The following is a 19,409-nucleotide window of genomic DNA, read 5'->3' as shown; positions in this document are numbered from 1 at the left end:
AAAGAACTTGGTCTTGAAGAAACTTCTTTTGAAGGGAGAGGAGAAGAAGAAGACGATTTACAGTAATAAAGGATAATGTTACACTAAGTTTGGACCTTCCTATATGTGCTTTACACTAAGCTTTTCCTTTCCTATGTGGCCAGACAGAAAAGAATTTGCAAACTTCTGGAAAGCAGGAGAAGGCCTCTTAATTAGCCTTCCAAACAGGTCAAATGAAAACTATGAATGCTTAAAAAAAAAAAAAAAAAAAACCCAAACCTATCCAATGCTAAACAAGCAAGCATCTACATTTTTCCATATTTCTAAAAGCTTAATACTAAGAAATTGCATTTGCAAATCTTGAGACCACATCCACATATCTATTAAAAGAACAAAAACTAGTCTTCTAACATCACCTCTCTTCAACGATCAAAACAATTTTGCTTAAATTTAAGATAAAAAGGCATCTCTAAGAGAAGCCTCCACATGGAAATAAAAATCCAAACAGAAACAGCAAAACCTAGAAACTAGATAATACTGGAAATCAGCTTCGATTCTGGTTATTGGCACTCACCATTGTTTCCACCACAAGACTCCCTGCTCCACCTATTAAAAACCCTAGGTTGTTTCCCATTCCAGGCCACAGTGCTCAGGCACAGCCTCACTGTTGAACACCATGGTGTTGGATTTCCAATATTGAAGCCTTATATTAAAAAGCATTTTAAAAGACCACGGGTGAGGCATTACAGGGCCCAAGGGTATTCCAATACCCTCAAAAGGAAAACCACCTCCTGGTAGGGAAGTCACTTTCATCACCCCAAGACCACTGAACCTCCAGTGGGAAAATGTGAGCTCATGTGGTTAATTATGGCTATTGCTGGCCACGAACCTCAGATGGCACTTTCTGTTGCCAATCACTTTAGCTAAAAAACCAAAAGGTTTAAGGTTTCCAGCATTCCAAGATCTAAAGGACTTTTTACCTGCCAAAGCCAAAACCTGGCTCTCTGGGGTGTGTTTTTCCAGTAAGCATTAATGACGTCCCTAACACCTAATGCAGAGCAGAGGTTTGTGTTCCTTATGCTGCTCTGAGGGTTAGAAAGGTTACAGATGATAGGTTTGTTGGTGAGAAGAAGTTGGGGGGGCAGGGGAGGGAAGGATTCAAAGAGGAACAGGAATAAACTGTAAGACTCAGGTGTGTGAAAAAGATTCTATTTAACAATGTTTTCAGGGGCTTAAAAACAAAACAAAAATCTGCAGTTTCCTCATAATAATTAATTCTGATTTGTTTTTTAAATGTAGGATAGTTATTCAGAGCAGCAGCTTTTGTGTAATTTTTATGATAATAAATACCATCAACCCACAATGGCCATGACAATATTAAAAATTAATTCAAATGCCCCTTCAACTTATATGTTGGACAAACTATTAATATTCAAATGCATCCAAGTATAATAAGTGATCTAAAGGCTCTTACCATCCTGCCTTCCCAATCACTGAGGCAGCTGATTTGTTAAGGAACCAAGCACCCACTGATCCAGACAGGACAAAATATTTAAGACTCTAATCACTGCCACAGCATCTATGGAATCATTCCATGTTCTCAATGAGACACTGTTTGACATATGGTCTCTCCTTTCCAAGAAATCATGCCTGCATAAAGGGATACAGACACAGAAGGAAATCTGGGTCTCATTACCACAAAAGGCTCTTGTGTTATGGATTACTTAAAAACGCACACAAACAATTTTTTTTACGAGAAATGTCTCAGTCAATGGAACTCAAATGAATACCCTTCAGCAGACAACTTTCTCCCATCATGTCCAGGCCTCTTTGGCATACTCTACCAGTAACTTACCCATTTAAAAAAGCACAATAAAGGTTGGGCGGCTATGGTAGAGTTTCTTAGACAGTGTCAACCCAAGCAATGGAAAGTGTGTCCCAGCAAAGTCTCATGAATATCACAGAATAACCAGTTTGGAGGTCCTTACTAGAGAAGGACCGAGAATGCAGCTGTTACAGAACACTAAAAAGTTGTCAGAAGTTTGGAAGAGGTTTTATTCAAAACAAGGACACGAAGTGCATCATGACAGGAATAATATGAATCTTAAAATCAGGCTGACCAGAAATGACTTTAGCTCTGCCACTGGCTAGTATGAGTCTTTGGAAAAATTAACTAATCTCTCTGAGCTTCAATTTTCTTGTCTTAAGAAAATGAGTATAATTCTTTCTCTCACAGAAGGAATTCATCCTCACAGTTGTGAGAATTAAATAAACAAGAAGCACCACGCATGATGTTCCATGTTACTATATTTCTCTACTCGCCCAATCTAAAATGTCCTCTTCCTCTTCTTTCAACAGGGAAATACTATTTTGTCTTTTAAGACACCTCAGGCACCATCTTCTCTGCAAAGGTTTTCCTGCTCCCCTCCTGATGGCACTGATTATTTCTACTTCTTTGAATCTTGTGTCCCTGTTATAAACTTCAAAATGCCTAACACAGAGTTTGAAATCAATAAATATGTCTTGATGGCTTTGATTACAAGTTTAATGACCTCACCTGGACTGAAATCTCACTGAGGTAGGATCACTACCCTACACATCTTTGCGTATTCTCAGCACCTGGCCTGGCAGGTGATACACAAAAGGCACTCAGTGAATTGAGTATACGGAAGTGCCTTGGAGAATGCTAACATAAGATTTTAAAGTCTAACACTACCACGTGTGCTTCTTAAAATTCCTGATTGCTGGGCGTCATAGGGATTGAATAAGGCCTTAGAGTAAAATTACATATTTGTTTCATTTCATCTCCCATTTCATTTTTTAGCAACTGCACTAAAAAGCTAAACTAATTTTTTTAAAGGTAGGAAAAATATATTGTTTGGTGGACATACTAAGAACAGAGAGCTAACAAAAGCTATGAAAAACTAGGAAACAAAAAACTTCATATAAAACAAAAATAGAATCAAGAAACATCTCCGAGTGGAGTAAGGTGACCATCACCAATACGGAGATCCTTCCCTTACTGCCTCCCTGCAGATCATTCTGTATTTAGCAGGGAGAGTGACTTTTAAAAACATAAATCAGCTCATGTCATCCCCCTTCTTAAAGCCCTTCAGCGTTTTCCCACTCCACTGAGAATAAAACATAAACTCCTTACAGTGGCCTCAAGGCCCTGGCTGACCTTTCCTATGTCCTCTGATGTAACTCTTCCCCCCTGCTCTCCACTCTCCAATCATACAGGTCTGGTCTTTTCTGTCCTTCCTTCTTTCCCTCCTACTTTCTTTCCTTTACCTCCTCTCTCTTACAACTAATTTCAATTACATTTATATAAATATTTTATATGAAAAGTGCTTTCAAATATTATCTCATCCAGCTGTCACAATTAATTACAGATGTAGATATTACCTCATTTTACAGTGAAAAAATTAAGCTGAGAGATTACGTGATGTGCCCAAAACATAGGTCTTTTCTCCCATACCCCCCCCACCCTGAATTTTTTTCAGATATATCAAGCCTATGCCTCCATCATGAACTTTGTACTTGCTGCCCCCTCTTCTAGGAAAGCTCTTCCCCCAGATATAGCAGAGGTGGATTCTTTCAGCCTTCAAATTTTCTGTTAAATGTTTCTCCTCAGGTCTTCTCTGGCTGTTTTATCTAAAGTAGTTTCCCCTATTGTCTATGATAGCGTATTCCTTTATGAAACACTTGTTAAATACTTATTTTCTTATTTATTGGCGGTCTCCCTTAATAGGATATATGCTCCCTGAAAGGAGAGAACATACTTGTTTTTTTTCTATCATTATATCTTCAAAACCCAGTACAGTGCCTGGCATATTGGTGTGCTCAAGGAAAGAATGAATGTTTTGTATCCCTGGAACCTAGCACAGGGCTCAAGGTACTCAATAGGTTTGTTGAATGAATGAATAAATGAGGAAAAAGATGTGTTATGGCCTTCAGGCCATCATAACTGCTAAAATTAGCAACAAAGCACATTTGTATGACTTACAGAGATTGGAACATTTTATAATGGAAACCAAACAAATTTCAGCTAGATCATTGCCTAGCTTTGTGGTCTTGAGCAAGTCACTAAATAGCTCATTTACACGTTGTAATATGAGATTACACCACTTTCCTTATAGGTTTCCTTTGTTTTTGTGAGGATTAAAGATTAGGCAAATGTCATGCTTTTACAGATCTAATCTTCACAACAATAACATAGAACAGGTAAGGACATGAATCAATATGTTCATACTATCGATTAGGAAATCAACTCAAAGCATGGATGGTTTGCTCCAAATTACATGTTTTCTAGAAAGGAAACCAGGACTTTAACATAGGTTTTCCCATTTCTGTTTTATCACTCATATTATGTCCCAACTACTTGTTGTAAGGGCTGTTGTATAAAGGCCAAAGGAGGTAATAAGTTAGTCTTAAATGTTAAAGGACCATAAATAACAACATTTTCTTTATTGGGAGATGGAAAAAGGTCTCAAATAAAACTAGTAATGCCCTTTTTTTTTTTAATAACTTCTTCCCAAATAGATAATACCACTACCTTTGGGAATAATCTATAAAGGTATTTAATAGGCCTCAAAGCATTGTATAGGCTAAGGGAAAAGAACTCACTTTGCTAAGAATAAAAAAAAAGAATCTCTTTACCAATATGTCAAATAAAGTAAGTTTTTTTCTTTGGCCTACTGGTAAAGAGAATAGGAAAATTAAAATAATTTAAATATAGCAATTACTAAGAAGCACAGTCTATAATATCTTTAATGTCATTTTTTCTTACTGAAAGGAGGACAAAAATGACAGTATAACAAAAGTTGAACTTGTGGTAGTGGTTTCATGTTACCAGAAATGTGATTTTCTAAATAACAACAGAACAGATTAATGTTTGTTGTTCTTCTGCTCCCAACCACATACAAATTTTTCATGAAAATCAAACCAAAAGGACAGAGAGATTATTAGTATTCTTACGAACCTTACTGTCTGATTTTCTTAAAGCTCACTTAAAAATGATTTTCTTTTAAATTTCAAATAGACAATAATTTTTTCCCATGATTAGAATTAAATAGTCTCTTAAGTCTCCCATCAGAGAATCTGACTCTATATACTTTCAGTTGGGAAGGGACAGAAGGTCCAAAAACCCTCTGGATAAAGTGCTAGGCAACCAACACTTCAAGATACCTCTATTTTTCTCTGAAACATACCCGTTTATTATATACACCAAATCCTTAGAGTAAAAAGAAATAAAATACCTTGGAAGTCCTCAGAATTGGGCAACTTGACACCACATACAAAGTAATCCTTATGCTCATTCTGCAAATATAACCAAAGAATGAAATTAATTCTTTTTCCGTGTAAAGCAAAGAAACCCTAAGTCAAATCTCAAAGAATTCAGTAGGTCAGTGTTAACTCAAAGACAATACTGTCCTACACTGAAAATATTATCATAATGATAATATTGTTGAAGCTGGATGATGAGTATATAATGATTCATTATACTACTATCTGTATACTTATATATACTTGAAGTTTTTAAAAATATAAACATTTAAAACATCATGTCTAAGCAAAAAGCCATGTAAAATTTTTATTACAAAAATATCCCTCGGGGACGCCTGGGTGGCTCAGTTGGTTAAGGGACTGCCTTCGGCTCAGGTCATGATCCTGGAGTCCCAGGATCAAGTCCTACATCAGGCTCCCTGCTCAGCAGGGAGTCTGCTTCTCCCTCTGACCCTCCCCCCTCTCATGTGCTCGCTCTCTAAAATAAATAAAATCTTAAAAAAAAAATCCCTCAATCAATTCATAGTTATAAATGAAGATTTTTAAGTGGAATTAACAAGATTCTGCGAGCAACCTAAAATCCTATTAGCTTTCCTCTCAGAAAATCAGTCTTTTAAATCGCTTTTTGTTAAAAAGAAAATAAAACCTTCAAATTCAGCGATTTGGCTCTCTAAAGAAGAATTCTCATCATTCTAAATTTTTTTTTGTTTGCTTTTAAAAAATTATTATTTTTTTAAATTTTATTTTATTATGTTATGTTAGTCACCATACATTACATCATTAGTTTTTTTTTTTAAAGATTTTATTTATTTATTTGACAGAGACACAGCGAGAGAGGGAATACAAGCAGGCAGTGGGAGAGGGAGAAGCAGGCCTCCTGCCGAGCAGGGAGCCTGATGCGGGGCTCGATCCCAGGACCCTGGGATCATGACCTGAGCCGAAGGCAGACACTTAATGACTGAGCCACCCAGGCGCCCCACATCATTAGTTTTTGATGTAGTGTTCCATGATTCATTGTTTGCGTATAACACCCACTGCTCCATTCAAATACATGCCCTCCTTAATACCCATCACCGGGCTAACCCATCCCCCCACCCCCTTCCCCTCTAAAACTCTTAGTTTGTTTCTCAGAGTCCATAGTCTCTCATGGTTCATCTCCCCCTCCAATTTCCCCCCCTTCATTTTCCCCTTCCTACTATCTTCTTCTTCTTCTTTTTTTTTTTAACATATAATGTATTATTTGTTTCAGAGGTATAGGTCTGTGATTCATCAGTCTTAACACAATTCACAGTGCTCACCATAGCACACACCGTCCCCAATGTCTATCACCCAGCCACCCCATCCCTCCCACCCCCCACCACTCCAGTAACCCTCAGTTTGTTTCCTGAGATTAAGAATTCCTCATATCAGTGATATCATATGATACTTGTCTTTCTCTGACTGGCTTATTTCGCTTAGCATAATACCCTCTAGTTCCATCCATGTCATTGCAAATGGCAAGATTTCGTTTTTCGATGGCTGCATAATATTCCATTGTATATATATATACCACATTTTCTTTATCCATTCATCTGTTGATGGACATTTTGGCTCTGTCCATAGTTTGGCTATTGTGGACATTGCTCCTATAAACACTGGGGTGCATGTGCCCCTTCAGATCACTACATTTGTATCTTTGGGGTAAATACCCAGTAGTGCAATTGCTGGGTCATAGGGTCTCAGTAGTGATCTAATTCTAATTTTATTGAAGTTTTACTTTTTACACTTACTCTAAGAAACTAGATTCAAAAACTTTACATCCTGACATTTACCCCAGGAATTTCTTAAGTAGTACTAATACAAATTAATTAGCAATTATATTTTTAAAGCAGTACATATGCATCTGCATGTATGTGTCAGAATTGATGGTAGCTGATAATCTGGCTGAGTAAAAAAGATTTTAAAGAAACCAGAAATTATTTGTCATTTTTTTCAGATGAAGTTGAGTGCATTCTGCCACCAAACTGATATAAAAAATCAAATGGTGGAACCTAATGCCCACCCACTTTTTAAATGGATATTAGCTTCTGAATGAATCATGACAGAGCATATGATTAAGATTAGAGCAATGAGTTTTTTCATTGAGAAAATATTTCAAACAGAAACCATATTTAAAAAAATTTTTTTTTCCAGAAAATTTGAAACTTACCAAATCAATAGGGTAAATGTAGGAAAGCTCAGATAGTAATTGCCTGCAACGAATTGTCAACTGAGCATTAGTCTTCAGAAAGAGTTCTCTGATGAAGAAAGATAAAAAGCACATTTGTTAAAAAAAAAAAAAAATGTTTTCATGCTAACATTTATTTCCACATAACTGATATTGAGGAAGATTAAATGGCCTGCAGTAGGCCACAGAAACTCAGAAGTAGAGTCAAGAATAATAGCTAACATGAGTTCTGACCTATCTCTAAATAGTATAAATCAAGATAAATATATACTGAGGCCTACTGTGTGTGTCTAGCACCATGCTAAGAGATGGAAAGGGTAAAAATAATCATTGACTAAGCACCTGCCACTATATGCCAGGAGCTTTACAAATGTCTTTATTTAGGGCGCCTGGGTGGCTCAGTTGGTTAAGTGACTGCCTTCGGCTCAGGTCATGATCCTGGAGTCCCTGGATCGAGTCCCACATCGGGCTCCCTGCTCAGCGGGGAATCTGCTTCTCCCTCTGACCCTCCCCCCTCTCATGTGCTCTCTCTCTCTCATTCTCTTCCAAATAAATAAATAAAATCTTTAAAAAAAAAAAAAGGCTTTATTTAATCATTACAACAACTCTATTAGGTTGATGTCATTACACCCATTTTACAAACAAGGATACAAAATTTAGAGAGGCTCAGTAAGCAGACTAGGGTCTCATTTAATCTGAGGCCAATGTGATTTCAGGAAATATCCATATGGTATTATTTTAAAGAAGTATTCTCTTTTTCACTCACAGTTACCTCAAAAAATAGCCTGTTGCCATATTTGGAAAATAACAGAATAAAAAGAACAAACAGTAAGTTGTGGCAAGAGATGATGTAGCTCTTCTCTTGAACTAAAGAAATAAGACCCAGAGATAAAACACCTATAGGATAAATTACCTGCTCAACTGTGTTAACGATTTAAGAAAAAGAGGGATTCAGAAAAACTGTAGGTCAAAGTGGAATGTAAAAGTAGTAGGAAACACAAAGAGCACTAAAGACCTAAAGGGATCTAGTCCTGTTTTCCTCGTGATCTGGACAAAGTAACTTCCCAGAGCTTTGCCTTCCTATCTGCAAATTGAGAAGATTAGACCAGATGATCTCCACGGTTCTTTCCAGGTCTAACATTCTTGAATGCTCAACTGCTAAGGTTTCTTGAAGAAAAATGTAGGATGAGATGACTTTCCAGAAAAAGTGAGTAAACATGAGCAAAAGAACAGAGGTGGCATCAAATTAAGCATGTGCTGGAAAAAAATAAAGAGAAAAACTATTAGCATCTGTTAAATGAATGTTGTGGAGGACTGAAATTAGCTACAGTGGTATAGCGCCAATTTATTGAACATTATTTGAAAATTTAGCAAAATAATCACCATGACTCCTTAAGAGGAGAAGAAATATGGTAAAACTAGTATTTTAAGAGGAGAGGTCTGGGGCGCCTGGGTGGCTTAGTCGGTTAAGCGTCTGCCTTTGGCTCAGGTCATGATCCCGGGACCCTGGGATCAAGCCCCTCGTCAGGCTCCCTATTTATCAGGGAGTCTGCTTCTCCCTCTCCCTCTGCCCCTCCCCCTGCTCATGTGCACGCTCTCTCTGTCTCTCAAATAAATAAATAAAATCTTTAAAAAAATAAAAATAAAAAAGAGGACAGGTCTGGGGCGCCTGGGTGGCTCAGTTGGTTAAGCGACTGCCTTCGGCTCAGGTCATCATCCTGGAGTCCCTGGATCGAGTCCCGCATCGGGCTCCCTGCTCGGCAGGGAGCCTGCTTCTCCCTCTGACCCTCCCCCCTCTCATGTGCTCTCTCTCTCTCTCATTCTCTCTCTCTCAAATAAATAAATAAAATCTTTAAAAAAAAAAAAAAAAGAGGACAGGTCTGAGAAGCAACATGGAGGATGAACTGGAAAGACAGAGAGACTGATGTTAGACAAGCTAGGAGCTGTGGCAGTAATCCCAGTGGACTAACACTAAACAGGAGTAAGTCTGAAGACAGGACTGAAGAAAATAAGCTACACTACACGTAGAAGATAAGAAGAGGAGAAGATTCAGACATTAAGTCATGGTGCTGTGGGCTTAAAAATTAGATGAACAATGTTCACGTTTCTGATTATGACTATACACTAGGAGCTCTCATAACTACTTCTAGCATGTGCCTGACACTGAGTAGGTGCTTCATAAATATTTGTTGAATAAATGAATGTGACACTGACATGTATGGAATATAAATTAATACCAGCAGCTTTTAAAGAATGCTACTTTTCCAAATCCTATCCTCAAAGCAAACCCATCACTCTGAACCATTATTCTCGGTGTTGCATTTACCTTTTCGCAGTACACTCCTTCCTCAATTCATTCAGGGATTCCTTCTGGAGTTGAAGCTTGAGGTGCTCAGTTGAAAATGCACTCCCTAGAGAGAGACAGAGGGAGACAATTTCAGACGTAACACTGCAGATAGGAGTGCTCAATAACAACCAAAAAGGCAGATCCCATCCCCTGACCGTGAGGGAATAGAGTTCAGAGGCTAAGTAAGCTGGGTATAGAGGTCTTCTGGAGGGTTGACTGGAAAAAACCTCCCAACTTGTTCAATTTGACCAAGTCTGGCCTCTAGGAGGAATCAAAGAGTCCCTGCCTCCAGATTTCTGGATTGCTGACCAAGAAACCCTGATGAAATTTCAAAATTCAGACAACTTCATTTTAAAAGAAAGTGGATATGGACTCTGAGTGTTACTGCTTAATCACTAAAGGTTCATCAGTTGTAATAAATAGACCTCTCTGGTGAGGGATGTTGATAATGAGGGAGGCCATGCAAGTGTTGATAATGAGGGAGCTGGGGATATATGGGAAATCTTTACAACTTCAGCACAATTTTGCTAATGAACCTAAAACTGCTCTGAAAAATGAAGCTGATTTTTTAAAAAAGTGGTTAATTTCTTTTTACCTACAAATGCTATACAACAACATTTCTGAAAGTATAAAAAGTAAAACAGAAAAAATTACCTGCATTTGGACTACTTATTTTTAGTTCATAAATATAAGTACTTTTAGCTTTACTCACAGTGTGTAGGAAATGTATATTCTGATTTTTCCATATTATGTCACAAGCATTTTTAGATGTTGACAGTCTGAGTTGTAATGTTTAATGGCTGTGTAAAATTCAACTCCATGGATGTGAATTATATGAATATTCTACATTTTAACTGATACCCCATACCCCAATCCCATTACAGAACATTTAATTTCCTTTAAGTGTTTGCTTTAGCACTACACAGAGATTTGTATTTGTGTTTATATGCCTGATTGTTGTATTTATATCAACTTTTGGAACCTACATTTCCATTTATGTGATCATAAAATCCTTTCACATCTTCCTACTCTAAGAAATGAGAGCATCTTCTGTTCTTTGACAATCTAGGCCTGATAACACCAGAAATACCAAAGCACAGAAAAACAGTCTTAGATCCAGACACACTAATCTCTGGATCTTACAAAGGGGGGTTTAGTTTCATAAACCATGATCCAATAGGAAAAAGGGCCTTCAACTAGTCTGCACATCTCCTGCAGGAAGGAACAAGAAGTACATTACTGACCATAATACAGTTTAGACCTTAGCACTAAATTCACCAACCTAAGTAATTTTATCAAAATATTTCTCTTCTCTCTCAACTGTACTTAAATGATCCATACGGGGGCACCTGGGTGGCTCAGTTGGTTGAGCGACTGCCTTCGGCTCAGGTCATGATCCCGGAGTCCCGGGATCGAGTCCCATATGGGGCTCCCTGCTCAGCAGGGAGTCTGCTTCTCCCTCTGACCCTCCCCCCTCTCATGTGCTCTCTCTCTCTCTCTCACTCTCTCTCTCTCTCAAATAAATAAATAAAAAATCTTTAAAAAAAAAAATGATCCATTAGTTGGTAACTTTGCCCCCAAAACAGAACATAATCAAGGACACCACTTATCTTTTTTAGCCCCAGTAGAAGTCCTCCCCCCCAAATCTTCACCCTCTATGATTTCAGATGACATTCAGGTTGACAACCTCCACCACCCACCCCATGTATGTGTTGAACAATTATCAAATATTTGAAATTTTCCAGGTATCTATTAGTGATTTCTAGTTTATTTCTTTTAGTCAGAGACCGTATTATACATCATTTTGATTCTTTTGTATTTGTTATATGATAACAACTATGGCCTAACTGAATGCTCCATGTACACATGAAAAAAGGTATATTCTGCTGGTGTGCAGTGGGGTGGTCCACTCTTAATCAGGTCAAGTTAGTTAGTAGTGTTATTAAAGTCTTCTATCCTTACTGATTTTGTCTTCACTTGTTCTATGAACTACTGAGAGATGAGTATTGTGGTTTCCAGCTATAAATATAGATCTAGCTATTTCTTCTTTGTTTTATATATATATATATAGAAGCTCTGTTATGTTCATACATATTTAGAATTATTATGTTTTTGTGACTGACCCCTCCACCATAACGTAAAATCTGTCTTTATCACAGGTAATATTCATCGTTCTGAAATCTACTTTGTCTAATATTAATATAGCCACTCTGGCCTTCTTTGAATTCATATTTCCATGGTGTGCTATTCCTATTCTTTTACCTTTAACCAATCATTTATCTACCTTTATATTAAAAGTGGGTTTCTTAAAGGTAGCATTCAGTTGGATCTTTTTTTATATAAAATCTGAACAATCTCAGTTTTTTAACTGATATATTTAGACTGCTTACACTTAACATAATTGATGTTTAGATTAAAACCTACCATTTTGCTAGCTGTTTTCTATATGTTCCACCTATTCTTTGTTCTTTTATCCCTCTTTTTTTATGCTTTTGGACTGAGGATTTTTTACGATTCCCTCTTTCTTCACTACTTGGCTTAGTCTTATCTCCATTTTAAATTTTTAGTGGTTGCCCCAGAGTTCATAATATATAACTCCAATAAATAAGGAAAACCCAAAAGACTCCACCCCCAAATTACTAGAACTCATACAGCAATTCAGTAATGTGGCAGGATACAAAATCAATGCACAGAAATCAGTTGCTTTCCTATACACTAACAACGCAACTGTAGAAAGAGAAATTAGAGAAACGATTCCATTTACAACAGCACCAAAAACCGTAAGATACCTCAGAATAAACCTAGCCAAAGAGGTAAAGGATCTATACTCTAGAAACTACAGAACATTCATGAAAGAAGCTGAAGAAGACACAAAAAGATGGAAAAACATTCCATGCTCTTGGATCGGAAGAATAAACATAGTTAAATGTCTATGCTACTCAGAGCAATCTATACCTTCAATGCCATCCCGATCAAAATTCCAATGACATTTTTCAAAGTGCTGGAACAAACAATCCTAAAACTTGTATGGAATCAGAAAAGACCCCGAATCGCCAAGGAAATGTTGAAAAAGAAAAACAAAGCTGGGGCCATCACGTTGCCCGATTTCAAGCTATATTACAAAGCAGTGATCACCAAGTCAGCATGGTACTGGCACAAAAACAGACATATAGACCAATGGAACAGAATAGAGAGCCCAGATATGGATCCTCAAGTCTATGGTCAAATAATCTTCAACAAAGCAGGAAAAAATATGCAGTGGAAAAAAGACAGTCTTTTCAATAAATGGTGCTGGGAAAATTGGACAGCCACATGCAGAAGAATGAAACTCGACCATTCTCTAACACCATACACAAAGATAAACTCAAAACGGATGAAAGACCTCAATGTGAGACAGGAATCCATCAAAATCCTAGAGGAGAACACAGGCAGTAATCTCTTCAACATCGGCCACAGCAACTTCTTTCAAGATACATCTCCAAAGGCTAGTGAAACAAAAGGAGACATGAACTTTTGGGACTTCATCAAGATAAAAAGCTTTTGCACAGCAAAGGAAACAGTCAACAAAACAAAGAGGCAACCCACAGAATGGGAGAAGATATTTGCAAATGACACTACAGATAAAGGGCTGGTATCCAAAATCTATAAAAAACTTCTCAAACTCAACACCCAAAAAACAAATAATCAAGGCAAAAAATGGGCAGAAGACATGAACAGACACTTCTCCAAAGACATCCAAATGGCTAACAGACACGTGAAAAAATGTTCATCATCATTAGCCATCAGGGAAATTCAAATCAAAACCACACTGAGATACCCCCTTCACCACTCAGAATGGCAAAAATTGACAAGGCAAGAAACAACAAATGTTGGAGAGGTTGTGGAGAAAGGGGAACCCTCTTACACTGTTGGTGGGAATGCAAGTTGGTACAGCCACTTTGGAAAACAGTGTGGAGGTGCCTCAGAGAATAAAAAATAGAGCTACCCTATGACCCAGCAATTGCACTACTGGGTATTTACCCCAGAGACACAGATGTAGTGAAAAGAAGGGCCATATGCACCCCAATGTTCATAGCAGCAATGTCCGCAATAGCCAAACTGTGGAAAGAGCCGAGATGCCCTTCAACAGATGAATGGATAAAGAAGATGTGGTCCACATATACAATGGAATATTACTCAGCCATCAGAAAGGATGAATACCCAACTTTTACATCAACATGGATGGGACTGGAGGGGATTATGCTAAGTAAAATAAGTCAAACAGAGAAAGTCAATTATCATATGGTTTCACTTATTTGTGGAACATAAGGAATAGCAGGGAGGACATCAGGAGAAGGAAGGGAAAAATAAAGGGGGGGAAATCGGAGGGAGAGATGAACCATGAGACTATGGACTCTGAGAAACAAACTGAGGGTTTTAGAGGGGAGAGGAGTAGGGGGGATGGGTTAGCCCGGTGATGGGTATTAAGGAGGGCACGTACTGCATGGAGCACTGGGTGTTATAAAAAAACAATGAATCATGGATCACTACATCAAAAGCTAATGATGTATTGTATGGTGACTAACATAGCATAATAAAATAAAATTTAAAAAAAAGAATCAAATGAAGTAATAAATATAAATCACCTTTAAAAATAAATAAATAAGTCTTTCAAATATTATACTACTTCATTTAGAATATAAAAACCTGAAAGTACCATACTCCCAATTCTTCCTTTCCCCACTCTTCACATTCCTCACACATTTTACTTTACACATGTTTTAAGTTCCAAAACACTGCTATTTTTGCATTAGAAAACAGTCTTTTATAATTACAAATAAGAAAAAATGTGTTTATAATATCTTCAACCATTTCTGGATATCTCATTTTTTTTGTATGTAGAGCCAAGTTTCTGTCTGGTATCATTTTCCTTCTGCTGAAGAGTTTGTTTTCTTTTTTTAAGATGTATTTATTTGAGAGAGAGAGAATGAGAGTAGGAGGAGCAGAGGGAGAAGGGGAGAGAATCTCAAGCAGACTCTACACTGAGCACAGAGCCTGACTCGGGGCTCAATCTCATGACCCTGAGATTATGACCTGAGCTGAAACCGAGTCAGAAGCTTAACTGACTGTGCCACCCAGGTGCCCCAAGAATTTCTTTTAACCTTTCTTAAAATATAGGACTGCTGGTAATGAATTATCTTAGTTTTGTCTGATAGAGTCTCTTTGCACTTCAGTTTGGGTAATTTCTATTGATCTATATTCAAGTTCACTTATTCTTAGTTGTATCACATATGCTGAAGAGTCTGTCAAAGGCATTCTCCATCTCTGTTACTGTGTTACTTATTTATAGCATATCCATTAGATTTTTTTTTTATAGTTTCCATCTCTCAGCTGAAATTTACCATCTATTCATGCTTGTTATCCACCTTACCACAAAATCATAGTTATTTTAAACTCTCTCTCTCTAATAGTCCCAACATCTGAGTCACTGCTGAGGTCTTTTTTTCTTCTTTTGAGTTAATGTCTTCTCGATAACATTTTGTTGGTGTTGGTGGGAGGGAGGGATAATGATGGTTTTTTCATTATTGCTTTTCCTTGTCTCAAAAATTTTGATTGAATACTCAACATCATGTGCAACAGAGAACAGAGGACACCAGAGAAAGAAAAGAGCATGTATCTTCTGTTAATCTGGGAGTTGAGTCAATGCAATTAGGAACTGGGCTGGGTTTGGGTTTTGTTGCTGCCATTTTGTTGTTACCTCAGCGTAACACATTCTTCAAATTTCCTCTAACTCCCCCTTTTTGGAGGTGGTGATGGTGGTGGAGAGGATTTGCTAGAGGCTTTTTCTCAGTGAACCTGTTCCACCCTCAGATTTAGGTATTCCTTGTGAACCTGCACCTACATAAGAGTGATTCACTATGTTCTTGCCTCTCCTCAAGTGGTACACTATGGTGGCTTATTATTCCATGCTTTCTGGCCTGGTTGGGGAGGAGAGTAGTTTCTCTTTTATCTTGTTTAACAGACCCTGTGTCCTTAGGTATCAGGGTAGGGCTTTCTCAGTGATACTGGCCCTCCCCAGGGCACAGGGGGTTTCCAATAGTCCAGGTCCAACACTGTTCCTGCCCCACCCTCAAGGGTGATGTGTTTTGGTTTTTTTTTCCTCCCTCCAGTCCTTTACCTGTGCCCGGGGGAGTGCAGGGCTTACAGCTCCTCCTCCAATGGCTTAACGCTTTTGATTTTAGAGAAGAATTATGCTTTCTAGCAACAGTATCCAGTCGCCTCCCTCCAGACCTACAGCACACCAGGGGAGGCTTTCTACGCGTCCTACCCTGTCTCCAATCTTTCTTGTGAATACGCAGTGTAGGTTCACACAGAATCAGCCACAAGCAGGTGTGAGCTGCCTCCTAGGTGCTACATGCAGTCTTCCAGTTGTGCACACTTAGTGGTTAGCAAGGTGTTAAAAACTCTGACTGGATTATTTTGCCTTCTTAGATAGTGGCCCAACTTCCCCCCCCCACTCTGCCACTGGTGAGTCAGTCCTCACATCCTCTCTCTTCTTGGACACACCCATCTTTTCTTAGGTATCATGATCCTTCGTTGCCCTGTAATCTTAGTTCTTCAGATTCAAGAAAAGTTACGATTTTGTGTATTATCCAACTTTCTCTTGTTGTCAGGGTGGAAATGAAGTTCCTTCTACCTTTTCATATCTTAGGCAGGGGCTGGAAGTCGAATCTGAGAATACTAATTTGATTTTTTAAAAAGTTTTTCTCCGTTCTTTGTATTTTCTGCCCCTTTTGGGTCCGCTATTCTGTTTGTTCAACTTGGACTAGTTTATACTGTTTTCCTCAAACATCTGATGACTCTTGGTTTTCCCTTCAAATCCATGAACAGGGGTGCCTGGGTGGCTCAGTCGGTTAAGTGTCTGCCTCTGGCCCAGGTCACGATCCCAGGGTCCTGGGATCGAGCCCCGTGTCAGGCTCCCTGCTCAGCGGGGGGGCCTGCTTCTCCCTCTCCCTCTGCCTGCGCTCTCCCTGTTTGTGTGTGTGCGCTCTCTCTCTGTCAAATAAATACGTAAAATCTTAAAAAAAAAAAATCCATGAACAAGTAACTAGATTGATTAGTATAGGCAACTACTGTAGGTTTCCTTTGAAGCTATAAAGATTTATTTACATGAAAGGCATTATTCTCGAATGCCAGCTCAGTATAAATGGGTAGGTCCTATCGACAATTAGGCTTTCCTTGTAAGTGTATATGCCATGCTGAAAGAAGGTAGTACCTTTATGTTTAAACTCCCACAACTGTCAAGTAAGGAGAACTTTACTTTGGGATTGTGTTACTCTTAGGCATTTCACTTCTAAGTAGAGCTGCCTTTCATGTTTTCCCTCTAGGTCAATTGCAAAAGTCCACAGTCAGGCTCTGTTCCACCTTTCAATGCCAAACCCTTGTACCATGGGACCTAACCAGGTCAAGAATCCATTACGTTTAGAAAGCAGTTGGAGCAAGTATTATAGGAAGTTACTCCAAATTCACGGAGAAAAGAAAATGAGCCAGTAGGCCCAGCTACCCTAATTATTGCTCCATCATTCCTGATTTCTATACTTGGAAATTCCAAGCTGAAGTCTCTGAGAGCTGTACCAAAAACCTTTTCTATTTGTGTTCCATGCTGCAGTTTTTCTCTACTCTGCTTTATGCATCAAAACAATCCTATCTATGTTGTGTCTTTGAGAACTGTGTCAAAATCTTTGCTATTCCAGTGGTACCCTCTTTTATTTTCACCACCACCACTGATTTATTCTTTATGCATGTATCTTTACTATCATATCACTGGGTCCTTGAGAGGGAGGGAGAGCAAATGCATCTGCTTGGTTTACCATATTCCAAAACTGCTTTCTGAAATGTTTGGCCCTGTCCATGTACACATTAACATTCCACTCTGTTAGGAAGATGGCTCCTCTGTTCAGCAAAAACTCAAGTCAGACACTTCAATTTTAATAACCAAATGTCAATGTTGTCTCCTGAAAATCTAATAGCTAAAGAATATGAATCTTGCTTCCATCAACAAAACAAAACACAGACTTGTTGGGCACTCTCCCACCAGAGAGTTTGGTCTGAGACTGGACAATGGCCAGCTCCTGTCAAAATTACAGTTAAAACCAAAGAACTGTCATTCTTCTGGGTTTTCTACATCAAGTCAGATGACCAAAAAGCAATATACTTGAACTATTTTAGTTTCCTTCCCTGCAGAATGGCCTTTTCTGTACTATGATTTATGATGCCGCCCTTCTCAAGGGTTAATAGATATTTCTTGCTGTAACTTTTGCAAAATTGCAATTGACTATATTTCATTATGATATTTAATACATTGCACATAAGAAACTGCATTATTCCTCTCAGAATTTAGTGCCAATAAATTTTTTCCCCCCTAAAGAACTGATATACTTCCTTCTAACATGCAATGAAGCACTGGACTCCTTTCATAATTCCACCCAATTGGCTTGATGGCTAACAAGGTCAGAGCTCATTTTAGTGTTTCAATACAACAGGCAGATCCTATGGGAGGCAGAGTACTATACTGGAAAGCCCATGTACTTAGGAAACAGAAAGATCGGGGCTAAAATCCTGCCTATGCTACTTTCAGGACTCTAACCAAGTCTCAACTTCTCTGAGTTTCATTTTCCTCATCTGTAAAATGGGGATTAATTTCACTTTCATTCTACATTTTCACTCTCTCAACTTGTCTCTATGACGCTCTAAGTGGGTAGAGAAAATTACACAACAGTCTGATTGATTCTACTTTAAGAATACACGCACAGGGTCCACCAGACACACTGTCCGGCAATCCTACTCTAATTCCCTCATTAGTTTGCTTTCCCCCTCTTGGAGCCGACTGCTCCACATATTCCCCTCAATCTTAAACCTCCTCTAAATCGAATATAATTGTCTCACCTCATACCATCCTGAAATAATCGGATTCCTTCACAGTCCTACCCACTACCGGATATGCAAACCTGGCCCTGTGCCATTTTCTTAGCCTTCTCCTGTTCAGTGGGTAAGGCAAATAGCTTCATTTATATAAATTCTGAATTCCTTTTCATTCCAATCCATGTCAGTCACACTGTTCTCTTCCTAACAAATTATGTTCCAGCTACAGTGGCCTCTTTTCTGTTCCACAGTCCAAGCCCTTTCCAAGCCTTTTCACTTGCTGTTCCCTCTCTTTTTCCAGCAATTTTCTTCAAGGCTGAGCTCCTCAGGCAAACCTTTTCTGAGCAATCTCTGTAGAAATGGTCTCCCACCATTATCGTCTATCACCACAGCTTGTTTTTAGTACTTGTCACAACCCGACATTTACTTTATTTGGTTTCTTGTTTCCTGTCTTACCCACTAGGTAAGTATCCAAAATTAGAAGCCTTAATTAATTCTTCCTTTTTCTCTCTTTACCCCAATATCTGCTTTTCCTCCAGCATTTGTCTTTGTTTAATCATCTGGTCAGTTGTCAAAAACAGAAATTGGAAACCAACCTAAATCCTTCTCTCCCTCTCTTCTCAAACCCACCAAGCCATTAACAGCAGAGTCTATCATCGAAATATTTCTTGAACCTATACACTCCCTCCT

General features: G+C 38.4%; 1 protein-coding gene across 1 annotated transcript in view; it reads right to left on the bottom strand.

Moving 5' to 3' along the window:
• Positions 1–19,409, bottom strand: part of UVRAG (UV radiation resistance associated) — a 313,381-nt gene that overhangs the window by 121,190 nt on the left and 172,782 nt on the right. The window contains exons 9-11 of the mRNA XM_021704700.2: positions 9,798–9,882; positions 7,454–7,541; positions 5,238–5,298 (exon numbers count right to left, since the gene is read on the bottom strand). Coding sequence (XP_021560375.1) covers positions 5,238–5,298; positions 7,454–7,541; positions 9,798–9,882 — 234 coding nt within the window. The remainder of the gene's footprint in view (positions 1–5,237; positions 5,299–7,453; positions 7,542–9,797; positions 9,883–19,409) is intronic.

The sequence above is a fragment of the Neomonachus schauinslandi genome, chromosome 11, assembly GCF_002201575.2.
Source record: "Neomonachus schauinslandi chromosome 11, ASM220157v2, whole genome shotgun sequence".
Lineage (NCBI taxonomy): Eukaryota > Metazoa > Chordata > Mammalia > Carnivora > Phocidae > Neomonachus > Neomonachus schauinslandi.
This window is presented reverse-complemented; position numbering and strand designations above follow the sequence as displayed.